The 13,994-nt window shown below is 34.1% G+C and overlaps 1 protein-coding gene across 1 annotated transcript; it reads left to right on the forward strand.

Moving 5' to 3' along the window:
* The first annotated feature begins 2,948 nt into the window (after positions 1-2,948).
* LOC129926671 (molluscan insulin-related peptide 3-like) lies at positions 2,949-9,635 on the forward strand. Its single transcript, XM_056032152.1, has 3 exons — positions 2,949-3,044; positions 6,562-6,806; positions 9,433-9,635. The coding sequence occupies exons 2-3, from the start codon at positions 6,593-6,595 to the stop codon at positions 9,588-9,590; spliced, it is 372 nt and encodes a 123-aa protein (XP_055888127.1). The 5' UTR covers positions 2,949-3,044; positions 6,562-6,592; the 3' UTR covers positions 9,591-9,635.
* Positions 9,636-13,994: the final 4,359 nt, after the last annotated feature.

Below are 13,994 nucleotides of genomic sequence, written 5' to 3' on the forward strand. Positions count from 1 at the left end.
AGCCCTATCAGAATCAGCCTACCTAGGTCGCCATAACCAAGTTGCAAAGTTAATACACCAACACTTGGCTTTGACGTACAAATTGATCGGTAAGGACACTCCCCCTTATTATAAATACTCTCCGCAAGAGGTTCTCGAGTCTACTGATCATCTGCTGTACTGGGATAGGCCTATTCTGACCGACAAAACGGTAGATTTCAATCGCCGGATCTGCTGTTCATCGATAAAAAAGAAAAAACCGCTACCATTATCGATATCGCCGTACCACTGTCTCATAATTTAAGAAAAACTGAGATAGAAAAACAAAGAAAATATGGGAACCTAGGCTTGGAGATTAAGCGACTATGGAAATTGTCCAAAATAACAATATAACCCATTGTTATATCAACCGAGGGGATAATAACAACTGACCTCACAGACACCTTCAAGGCCCTTAACATTCCTAGGAACATCTTCGTTGCCTGTCAGAGGGCGGTACTGCTGCAGACCTGCCACATCACCAGAAAATTCCTCAGTGGAAACTGTTAAAGGGACTACGATGAATTTTGTTTCTCTTTAGCGAAACTCGACCCTGGCAGCGCCAGAGAATGACTACTCGTTCATTTTAACATAATAATAATAATAATGCAAGTTTTAAAAATACGATCAAAACTGCTCACCCCCAGCAATCAATTTGTTTCCTTTCTACGCAAATATGACTCCGAAGCAACTCTCTGAACCTACACAATGCTGATGTCAATGACGGTTTGGACGATGCAGGGCATGAGATTCGCCAATGGGAAGAAAAAAACCTCCACGGAAAATTTCCGGCTTTATTACATGGGGACAACTTGGATAAGGCTGCTTCCTTAACATGGCTCAAAGCAGGTCATCTCTACCCTGAAACTGAAGGCTTTATTACATGGGGACAATATTGACAAGGCTGCTTCCTTAACATGGCTCAAAGCAGGTCATCTCTAGCCTGAAACTGAAGGCTTTATTACATGGGGACAATATTGACAAGGCTGCTTCCTTAACATGGCTCAAAGCAGGTCATCTCTAGCCTGAAACTGAAGGCTTTATTACATGGGGACAATATTGACAAGGCTGCTTCCTTAACATGGCTCAAAGCAGGTCATCTCTAGCCTGAAACTGAAGGCTTTATTACATGGGGACAATATTGACAAGGCTGCTTCCTTAACATGGCTCAAAGCAGGTCATCTCTAGCCTGAAACTGAAGGCTTTATTACATGGGGACAATATTGACAAGGCTGCTTCCTTAACATGGCTCAAAGCAGGTCATCTCTACCCTGAAACTGAAGGCTTTATTACATGGGGACAATATTGACAAGGCTGCTTCCTTAACATGGCTCAAAGCAGGTCATCTCTAGCCTGAAACTGAAGGCTTTATTACATGGGGACAATATTGACAAGGCTGCTTCCTTAACATGGCTCAAAGCAGGCTATCTCTACCCTAAAACAGAAGGACAGAGTAATTAGGACAAAAAATTACGAGAAGCATATCCTAAAACTTAATGTTGTCGACAAATGCCGAGAATGTGGAAATGTGGTGAGTCGATTGAACACATTATGGCAGGATGTTCAGCCCTATCAGAATCGCCTACCTAGGTCGCCATAACCAAGTTGCAATATTAATACACCAACATTTTGACACACAATTTGATCGGTAAGGACACTCCTCCTTATTATAAATACTCGCCACAAGAGGTTCTCGTGTCTACTGAACATATGCTGTACTGGGATAGACCTTTTCAGACCGACAAAACGGTAGATTTCAAACGCCCTGATCTGCTTTTCGTTGATAAAAAAAAAGAAAAAAAAACGCTACCATGAACGACATCGCCGTACCACTGTCTCATAACTTAAGAAAAACTGAGATAGAAAAACAAAGAAAATATGGGAACCTAGGCTTGGAGATAGAAGATGGAGATGGAAATTATCCAAAATAACAATATACCCCATTGTTATATCAACCGAGGGGATAATAACAACTGACCTCATAAATACCTTTAAGGCCCTTAACATTCCTAGGAACACCCTCGTTGCCTGTCAGAGGGCGGTACTACTGCAGACCTGCCACATCACCAGAAAATTCCTCAGTGGAAACTGTTAAAGGGACAACGATGAATTTTGTTTCTCTTTAACGAAACTCGACCCTGGCAGCGCCAGAGAATGACTACTCGTTTGTTTCTGACATAATAATTATATGATTTGTCTTCTAGTCCGAAGATTAATAAGGAATGCAGTATTTCCCGTGGCTGCGCAGCCCCAACTATGACCTGCATATTTTGCCACATCCATTGCAAGCATAACCATTGTCCGCGGTGGTCAATTAAGATTTTCTTTTCGCCCCAACCCCAATTCTACAATGCCAAAAGCATGAAACATGAAACATTTAAAACAGAATAGTTAAATATGGTGACAGAGTCTATGTAATTGCGCATAAATTTAAAATACTATTTAAAGAATGACTATATTTAGGAAAATTTAGAATTCATAAGAAATTTTGAAGTAAAGCCTATAAGTAACAAATGAGATGAGTTCTAAAACCAACATTTTTTCCAAGACTCCTTTAAATATTTTTTACTTCGTCTGAGATTTTATAAATAACTTTATGACTATAACTCACTATTTTTTCTTGAAACCTAAAAATACAAACAAACAATAAAATAGAGTAGAGTCTAATTGGTCAACTTAATTTTTCCTCCTTTTTCCGTATTTTTTTTTTGGCATAGCTTTGAATTAACCAATCAAATGTATATGCGTTTATTCGTAGGGTAAGGGTTTACATGGCATTAGGATTAGGGGTCACCCCACCCATTCCAAAGCTGTGGATCCGCTAGTGGATCAGTATTTGCCAAAATATTGTTTTATGAATGCGTTAATAGGATTTTCGTTTTTATACTATGTACGAAATGATACCCATAAAAAAAGCAAGCAAAAGTGTAGGCGTTCAATTCAGAGTTTAACTTGTAAAATGTTGTATATAAGTTCAGGAATACTACAGTAAAGTTACAAGCTCTACTGGACGCCATAGACGAAGAGTAATATTATTTGAAGTCTTAATCTCTGTAGTCACTATCTATCTATCTATCTATCTATCTCTGTGACATAATGGGGAAATAACTATTTTTGATTACCTGTATAGTTAGGAGTGATTCCCCTTATGTAGTTTATAAAAGGCCTTGCAAACTGTGTTTAGTTGCCACCTGTGTTGTGTATAGTATTTTTTCTGTTAGTGGTCGTGTGTCATGGGGTACTCGGAGAAGTGTACCCTGCTCTGGAGATCTTTGGGCTAAGTATGTCTTTAGTATTATTGTATTTTATATAATGTATTTATTAATAGATATAGCCCCAAATGATTTCCAGGCAGTATATTTTTTTTTACCCTGATGTTCTGCATCCTGGGGTACTCCCAAACGTGACATATTTTTGTAACCTTTTTCTGAGGGATTCAACCTGTATTGAATCATCAGATGGACTTTACATATTTTTATAGCCTTGTCTCTGAGGGATTCAACCTGTATTGAATCATCAGATGGGCTTTACCAAACGGATGGCTATAGGTGGGATTCTATGAAGCTTGTTGGCTCATAGGTTTCCCTGAAGCCTATAGTTCATCATGACCATTTTGTTTGTTTTTTTTGGCTAAAAGTGGCTAGTGTAAGCCTGAAGCCTGTAACCATAGTGTAGCCAAAAGTGGTCGTATTTCGACCTGAGGCATGTGACCTTTAGTTGGCTGTGTAAGCCGGAAGTTTGTAACCCAATGGTCAAAATGGTCATGTGTTGTCCTGAGGCCTGTGACCTGTATTTTTGATAACCAAAATGTGACGATAATGTAACATATGACTAGGGCTGTGTGCCATATTATTTTTGAGTATCTTTTGTTTACTTTTTGTTGTGTCGGCCTGTGAGTTAATGGCCATGTATTTAAACCTTTATTTTATTCATGTAAATAAACCATCTAAATATGTTTACCTGCGACTTTGTAAAGTCTTTTGTTGCATACATTAGTTGAATTGTATACCTGGAGGTTATACTTAATAACCTAGGCAGTACAAGAAGGGACCAGTACACCTCTGGACGAACGTGCCAGCACACTTTTAACACTGATCTGTTGATCTAAAGTACCTAAGTCTAGCTATAATTCTAATTGAATATTTTTAGCTATACCCGCTACTAGGTAATGTGAACTCATATTGGTTCATGAATCCTCTTTAGGTCACAATCTCTAATTATGTTTGTCAGTCTGTCTGTCAGTGTGAAAAGGTGTAACGACTGTTTAGTTACTTCTTCAGTTGTTTAAAGAAACCTGAAAACCAACAAACTTAGTACAGATTACATACGTCTATTCATTATCAGAATAGAATATAATGTTGATAAGATTATTTAAAATCTCCATCGACAGCTAAAAATAAAAAAAAGAAAAATAAAAAATCAGAAAAAAACATATCATAATATTTATTTTTGTAGTATTAGTTTCTTCTTGCATAGTTAAACACAGAGATAACAAAGCTAGTTTGTAAAGAGTAAATGTATTGCATTGCGGTGCAAGCTCTTGTTCCCGGTGTGGTGAACGGCGCAATCAGTGTCTTAGAACGTCTCAGATATTTGAGAGTTAAACTGGATAGCACTACATCTCTTTTTAACAATAACTTTCGATCATTTTCTACTACTATCAAATTGACAACTTTTTACTAGTTTATAGATCAATTTTAAGTGACGTGGTTGCATTTTAAGGGTTTAATTACTCCTATTATTATTCTGCCATTATCTTTTATACAACACACTATTAAACAACTTATGTAAAATTTACAGTTATTCTTAGTCTTAAACATTCATAGTTAAAAGGAATTTGAGATGACGATTAAAGTGTATAGAATACCAAGCCAAAATAGAAATATTTTTTCAGAGATTTATATGCAATATATCACCTTCATTTATATCTTAGTCTGTTGAACCGTAGGGGAACCAAGCAAGGTTTGTCGATCGTCACTCTCCATTCCTCTCTGTCTTTTGCCTTCGATAGGACCTCTTTCAATGGCAGGCTTGTACATTATTTTATCTTGTCTTTCCATCACTTTCTTTGTAATAAATACTATTCTTTAAATCATCGTTAACATCAGTTGACACTATTGATACTTTAAAATCGACATTTAATATTTTGGTTAAGCAAAGAAATAAAGAAAGGAGAGGTTTGGATTTGGTACTTCAAGTATAACAGTAATGTATTAAGATTAATACAATTCAAAAAACCCGTTCTCCTACTGCCACTTTGCTCTGTAGGATAGTTTTGGAAAGCAAGAATATTGAACCTTAAAACATGGCTTTGTAATTCTTTTGGCTAACGAAAATATTTAGTAATCATAGTATTTCAGTATTCACAGATATAATTTGTTGGGTTTTGTCCCCTTAAATAATTAACGCCTTTCTCCTTCACACATTCTCCGATCAAGTTGATATTTGTATTGTAGATACGACAACACGAAACAATAATCAAAAATACTCAATTAGTCAATTAATGAATTAGTTTGATATCGAATAAGGGAAATAACTTACATAGTGTTAATAGATATAGTTTTAAGGTCGGAGTTTTTTCCCTTTAGATAAGCTTTATTTTTAAATTTTTTTTTTTTATTATTTTTATTTATTATATATTTCAGTATTGCAAGAAGTCTTACACCCCTACATAATCAAGTTTTTTTTTTATATTACCAGTTGAGGTAACGATTTCTACATATGGCAATACAAAGACATACATTTACATCTATTTAGTAAATAAACTTCTGATTACAAAGAGGCTCTACACATAATATCAAAAGAAATAAAAAAATAAGCCAAATTTAAATGAAAGATGATAATTTCGAGAAATACTTATATCGATCAAACTTAAGTTCTTCCTGTGTGGCGACATTTCTAAGAAAATCGTTAGGGCCATCTTTGAAATGCACGCTCAGTGTTTCGACTTATTTTTGAATGTACGAAGAGTTTGCAAGCAAATAGGAGGAATTGTAATGAAGCAAATTTAAACTAAACTTCTCATCCTTTGTGATATCCAATGTTGTTTACTCTATAAAAAAATGAATTCTTTTTTCTTTGAACGAATTTTTGTAGTTTTTACAAAGTTTATATCAACACTCTGCCTGTATGTCTGTCTGTCTGGTAAAAAGTGTGTACACGTTATTTCTCCCACATCCATTTTCGGATAAAGTTGCAACTTCGCGCAACTATTCACTGGCATACAGAAGACACGAATCAATAAAAAAAAAAAGTAAGCAATTACATATTGGTGGTAAAAAATCATTTTGTATGATATAGAATAAGGGAAATAACGAGTACATTATTGGTAGAGATAATTGTAAGGATGGAATTCTGCCCCTTTAGATAAACTGTTTTGAAAGGATTTTTTTTTCTATTTGGCTTGTTAGCTTATTGTATATGTATCTGTTACGTTTAGATATCAATACTAGTTTTGTTGTTATATAAAAGTAGTATCAAAGAAATAGACTCTTTTTTTTTCTTTATCATCTAACGCTTACACTGAACTTTTATTTCAACCAGATACGGCAGTAATCTATATCCAGGTAACGAAATGTCTTCCGATCTTACAAATGCCAACCTGTTCCTGACAACAGCCTTGCTAGTTCTAGTTCTTGGTGTCACGCAGACGAATGGGGTCCAAACCCATGTCTGCACCATGTTTGATCGGTCTCACCATCGTGGCATTTGCGGCTCCATACTGGCTGATGTGGTTCAGTACGTGTGCCGCCACTATGCTCAGAGACACAAAAGAGACACTATGTCAGGTGAGTTTTTGCTAAATGCTGTACAGTTAGAGTGCCGAAACTAAAGAGAGAAAGGTGTTAATTAGAGGCATGGGCGTAGCCAGGATTTTTTTCCGGTATTAAAAGCCAACAGTACATTATCCTGCTATTAAAAAGTTTTATTTCAAAAACCTTATGTGCTATGCTTACTGCCTTAGATCCTCCCGTGTCGTTCGGCGCATTGGGTGGTAAGCTGCTTCCACAAAAATCACTGGCAATGTCTGAAGCCTCTTCCCACCTGTTTTTTTTTTAACAAATTCATAACCCCTTTAGCTACGTTCATAGAATTTGGTGACTGTAGTTATTTTTTTTAGCTTCAAACCCGCTTAAGTTAAGAGGGTTTAAACTAAAGAATTTATTTGGCTACGATCAAAGAATTTTGAGTGTGTAATTTGCTTTTTTTATATTGAAGAGGTAGTTTTTAGCTGCAAAACCCGCTGGAGGGGGGGGGGTTAAACAGAAAACTCCTCTTGGCTAGAATCTGGTGACTGATGTATGGATAGTCTTATATTGAAGAGGGGCTTTTATCGAAGATTTCTGAGGGGGTTTTAAAATCAAGATCTTCTTTAACTATGCTTTGGGATTGCTGTTTTCATTTTTGGGGGTTTTGTTTTATAGAAGAATGGGTTTTGACTGCAAAATGATAAAGGAGTGGTCCTGGATCATAGATAGTGAAGACACCAGAAGTAGGGGATGAACAACGTTGCAACATTTCATTGTTACAAATGACTAACATTTGATCTCATTTCATACAGCGTCCAAGACAAGCGTATTGTGAAAATCATGTATGTATGTCCAACGCATTTGGTTTCATAATAAAGTACTGTCCAATTCATTTGGTTTTATATTAAAGTGCTTCCAATTCATTTGGTTTCATATTAAAGCACTGTCCAATTGTCCAATGCATTTGGTTTCATATTAAAGTGCTATCCAATGCATTTGGTTTCATATTAAAGTGCTATCCAATGCATTTGGTTTCATATTAAAGTGCTGTCCAATTGTCCAATGCATTTGGTTTCATATTAAAGTGCTATCCAATGCATTTGGTTTCATATTAAAGTGCTGTCCAATTGTCCAATGCATTTGGTTTCATATTAAAATGCTGTCCAATGCATTTGGTTTCATATTAAAGTGCTATCCAATGCATTTGGTTTCATATTAAAGTGCTATCCAATGCATTTGGTTTCATATTAAAGTGCTATCCAATGCATTTGGTTTCATATTAAAGTGCTATCCAATGCATTTGGTTTCATATTAAAGTGCTATCCAATGCATTTGGTTTTATATTAAAGTACTGTCCAATTGTCCAATGCATTTGGTTTCATATTAAAGTACTGTCCAATGCATTTGGTTTCATATTAAAGTGCTATCCAATGCATTTGGTTTCATATTAAAGTGCTATCCAATGCATTTGGTTTCATATTAAAGTGCTATCCAATGCATTTGGTTTCATATTAAAGTGCTATCCAATGCATTTGGTTTCATATTAAAGTGCTATCCAATGCATTTGGTTTTATATTAAAGTACTGTCCAATTGTCCAATGCATTTGGTTTCATATTAAAGTACTGTCCAATGCATTTGGTTTCATATTAAAGCACTATCCAATGCATTTGGTCTCATACTGTACCCAGTACCGAATCTGTGCTGTATATGTTGTGGAAGTTCCTAGCTTGCTTGAAGAGATTTATGAACAAAAACTTAATAATTGGTAGTGGAATTTCAAGCAAGTGTACATATTCATGTAATGTCGTTTTCTTTCTGTTTTTTTTTTTTAAATATATAAAATACGTATTTTTTGCCGCCCCCAAAAGGGGAAATGACGCTATTAGTTTTGTGTGAAATGTCTAATTTAAGGAAATGTTTTTTTCTTGAGGAATAAGAGATTGTCCCTTTACAAAACAGTTAGAGCAATTATATATTCATTATAAGACATTGATTAGGTCAGTTTTACCTCGAACTTCACATTTACTTTCACCTTTCCTTTGGTCTGTGGACCACTGGGGCACCACACAAGATCCGTTAACCTTCTTTCTCCATTCTTCTCAGTCATTTGTCTTTGATAGAATTTCATTCTAATATTCTTTCTGAAAATATTCAAAACCTGCCTTTTGACCTGCCTGGTTGGACCACTTCGGGGGCCGATTTTGAGGTCTCCAAACAAATTGTCTTTGTAATCTTGTTTTTACAGTTGTTGTTGTTTTTTATCTTTATCTGTAGAGTTCTCCTTTTGAGGGTAAAACTCGGCCTGTCGGCATTGTAAATTTGGCCTTTCCCGGTTACCTTGGATAACAAACATTTTTTTTTCCAACATTGTAATCTATTTTTTTACAAAGCTTATATCAAGTCACCTTGTCGGTCTTATATTTCTCCCACACCCACACACTTAGATTAAGTCTATGCAAGGACAATACATGAATCAATAAAAAAAGGACCTATTAGTCAATTAATTACTAGTTATTAATTATATTATTTTACACCAAGAGGTATACTGAGAGGTTTAGTTGTAAATGTAGAGTTATTCCTCTTAGATAAGCTTTTTTTCCCTTTTTTAAAAAGTATTTTTAACATATTTTTCTTTTTTTTTTTTTTCTTGTTCATTTTCTACAGAGCCAGTTGATTCATTAGCGGACATCTCGCTTAATAAACCAAACGCATTGTCGTTCCTGAGCAAAAGACAGAATATACCTGGCATGAACATTAATTGCGAATGCTGCATGAACCGATGTAACGCTATCGAAATGCTGGATTACTGCCATTATATATAGCTCTACAGGAAATGTCAAATTCTTAAATAAAATGTGTAAACTCAATACACCAGTATTTCTTTTTGAACTTCTCATTATCCCTGATATTATTTTAGATATTCGGCTAACAGTAATAAAACATTTTTTGGCATTCTTAAAAATATAAACTTTGGTTGAGCTTTGATTGGTAGGACTACTATAAAATTTGTTTAAGATTCAAAATACATCTGTATGGTCTTGTATAGAATTGTCATTTCTTATTTCCTTGTGCTTTGTTTTAGGTAAATTATAAACATATCGATTAATAACTAAACTATTCTACAAAATTCAAAACTATTTGACTTAAGGTCGATAACATCATACCATGACATATGCTACACAATTTTGATTATATAAAAAAAAGAAGACATATTCAAATTGACAGTCAATAAATCAGTTATGTATACTATAAAGCAGAATATAAGGTGAAGTAGGCATCTATGTATTATGTATGTCTCGCATAGAAACTATTTGACTTAAGGTCGATATCTTCAAACGATACTCTGACATATGCTACAAAATTTAGATTATTATAACAAAAAGAAAACGTGATATAATAAATAAAATACATTTTCAAATTGCCATTCAATAAATCAGTTATGTATAATATAAAGCAGAATGTAAGGGAAAGTATGTATCTATGTAGTAGGCCTCTGTATGTGTTACGTGCGAATGTGAGTGTAAATGTGAAATGGTGCGAATGCGTGTTGAAAGGAGAGGAGAACCAAAATGGAGACATAGAAACGAAATAGTGTTCTAGTGTTCATGGAAATGAAATAAGTTATAAACGATGACGTTGTTGTTTTAGTGTTAATGCACTGTTCAAAGAGTCTCATCTTAGAAAGGAACGTGCATCAGTGGATTAAAGATTTTCTGATAGGGAGAGAAGAAACTGTAATAATAAATGGCTCTAAATCAACACCGATAACAGTAAACTCGGGTGTACCTCAAGGAACAGTCTTGGGTCCACTACTATTTTTAATTTACATAAATGATTTACCAAATTGCATTAGTTCAGGAACAAAAGTCAGATTATTTGCAGACGATTGCATAATATATAGAACAATAAAAACAGCACAAGACACAGATATTTTACAAAGAGAATTAGATGAATTACAGAAATGGGAATCAAATTGGAGCATGTCTTTCCACCCAGAAAAATGTCAGTTGTTAAAAGTAACAAAAAAACTAAAACAAATTAATTCCACTTATCTTATTCATGGCAAACCAGTAACACAGACTAAAAACGCAAAATACCTAGGTGTTATAATAAATGAAAAACTGTCATGGAATCCCCATATTGATGAAACTACAAAAAAATCAAAGAATTAGGATTTATTAAAAGAAATTTCTATAAATCAAATAAGAACATAAAACTAAAATGTTATTTAACCTTCGTTAGGCCAATAATAGAATATGCATCCTCCGTTTGGGACCCCTCAACTCAAGAAAACATTAAGAAACTGGAACAGACACAAAATAGAGCAGTGAGATTCATAACAAACAAAAATTCACATTTGACAAGAGTAACACCTTTAGTAAAATCACTAAATTTAGAAAGCCTTCAGGACAGAAGGCTCAAAAGTAAAGTAGCAATCATACATAAAACACTGAACCATAATCTTCAAATACAAAAACAAAATTTAATAAAATACTCTGAAAGACACAAAGATAAAGGCACATTCCTCGTCCCATATGCTAGGACAAATTTGTACAAATACTCCTTCTTCCCTAGTGCTATTAGAGCATGGAATGGGTTGCCTGAGCTAGCCTGGAAAACCAGTGACTTGGCAGAATTTAAGTCATTGGTTAATATGCATAACTAAATGCATGACGCGTAGGACGTAATCATCTTCTTTTTTGAAGTAACGTCTGTATTATATAAGATAAGATAAGATAAGGTAACAAGTGGCGCCCAACGTAAAGGTAAAACCTACATATTCCTTTATACACAGTGGATCTCTTGTCAGCAGACAGTAGAGATATTAAAGTCTAGATCTAGAGACAGGATAACATTCGATTCAATATTATTAGTAACTAGACATAATTTATCCGCGACCCGCGGGTCTTAATTTGCGTATCACTGTCGATAAAGTCACTGAGAGTGTTTTGGAAACAATTAAACGATATAATAATGACTAAAGAAAGCGAATGCGTAAATTAAAAAATAGTAGGCTATTAATGTAATCGACCTAAATCCATTTTTAGCGGCCCCCGTAAGGGGAAAAAGCCGCTATTAGGTTTGTGCAAAATGTCCGTCTGTCCGTCTGTCCGTCTGTCCGTCTGTCCGTCTGTCCGTCTGTCACACTCAGATCTCGAAAACTAGAAGAGATATGAAAAATATTATTTCATCATTAAATCCGGCTTGAAAAGTTTAGGTGCAACGGCTACTTTTGGTTTTCTAAAAGCAAACCGTTTAATTTATAAAATTAATTATGCAAGCGATTTTTTCATAAAAATACACCAATTCTAAAACAATTACGTAAATGTAAGGGAGGCAATGTTACAATAGGCTAACAAAGATGGACAATTTTTGTGTATTTTCAGTATCACTAAGTCAAATATATTTTTAAAATGTACAGGAAATGTTTACAACAAATACAAATAATAGTTAAAGACGTTTTTTCTGGTCAACTAGCTGCTAAAATTAAAAGAAAACATTTCTGTTTGTTTATAAAGGCTAATAATGCACTTTGTATGTAAATATCACGCACATTTTTTTTAATGGACTTTTTATGCAGCGATTTTCGTGCAGTAGCGTAACGTCGCAACATGATCAGGTGCTAAACCAATTCCTTAAACTTTTTTTAAAAATCAGATTTTATTTATTTTTTGTTTAGTGCCCCCATCCGAATAAAAGAAGCTTATTTTTGTGCGTTTTGTCTGTTGGTCGGTCTGTCCGTCACGATTAGATTTAAAAAACTAGAACTCTAAAAGCTATTGAAAATCTGATTTACCCTTTAATGTTCCTCCCATAACATCTCAATAGTTTTAAGTATCTAAAATTGAATGTTCCGGATTTGTTTGTGCAAAACTAATCAACGCCAACAAATGTTTGTTTGCTCTTCTAACTTATATTACATTCAATTTCCATGCTTTAACGTTGCAAAAACACATTATCAATAATATGTTGTTCCGTTTTTTATGTAAATAGCATACTAATGCTAAATCATAATCTCTATACTGACTTATATAAGGCTTTTAAAAAAAGTAATTTACTAGAATTGATTACTGAAAATTACTTTTTAGACATTTAATTTTCTTGTAAAACATAACATAGAAGTTTTCTAATCGATAAAGAAAGTTCCGGATTTTGTTTCTTACAAATCGTCGCCAGAAATTTCCGAATTTATTTAAAAATCTACTAACGCCAAATAATTGTTTGAACTCCCTCTTCTAATTAATAAACAAATAATCTTCTCATTTACGAAATAATGTTTTTACGGATTTTTATGAAAAATATTTTAACTCACTACTCTCTTACAGTACATTTAACTTTCTACCTAAAACATTAAAAAATCTAATTATCGTTAATATTATGTTCCGATTTTTAAGGAAAACAGAATCCAAACACCAAAGTAAGGTATGAAAATCTCTCCACGTGGCTGTAGTACATCTAATTTTTATACGAGACCATCCAAAAAATTTAATTAACGGTATTACATTTATCTGAATACTCTTTTTCTTTTACTATTTATACAAACATCCGGAACAATCTATTATATAAACTTTTCAATTGTGTTCATACCTAAAAATTATTGCGATGTTTTGAAACGTAAAATAAAGGTTAATCAATTTTTAATAACTTTTAGTTGTTTTTTTTTTATATCAAGATAACGGACAGACCGACTGACAGACAAAACGCAAAAACAATGTGGCTTTGATCCTTTTTAAATAATATCTATTAGAACTCAGTGCACCAATGTCTATGAACCCTCGTTAAATATCTCGTGTAAATAAAGACATTTTTTTTATGGTACCGGTACTAGCCTATTGTGAGGTAATGGAATTTTTTTTCTTTGACGTCATATGAATGGACTCTTTAAATGTAATGTTAAAAGAACGCACTCGGTGCACCAATGTCTATTAACCCTCGAAAAAATTGCTTGTATTAATGAAAACATATTTTAGTCTAACTAAGCCGTGTGACGTAGTGTTTTTTTTTTCCTTTGACGTCACATGGAATGAATTCTTTAAATGAAATGCTAAAAGAACTCACTCGGTGCACCAATGTCTATGAACACTCGAGAAATGGCTCGTTTTGATAAAGGTGATTTTTAGTCTAGCTAGGCCTTGTGACGTAGTGTTTTTTTTTCCTTTGACGTCATATGGAATGAATTCTTTAAATGAAATGCTAAAAGAACGCACTCGGTGCACCAATGTCTA

The sequence above is a fragment of the Biomphalaria glabrata genome, chromosome 6, assembly GCF_947242115.1.
Source record: "Biomphalaria glabrata chromosome 6, xgBioGlab47.1, whole genome shotgun sequence".
Lineage (NCBI taxonomy): Eukaryota > Metazoa > Mollusca > Gastropoda > Planorbidae > Biomphalaria > Biomphalaria glabrata.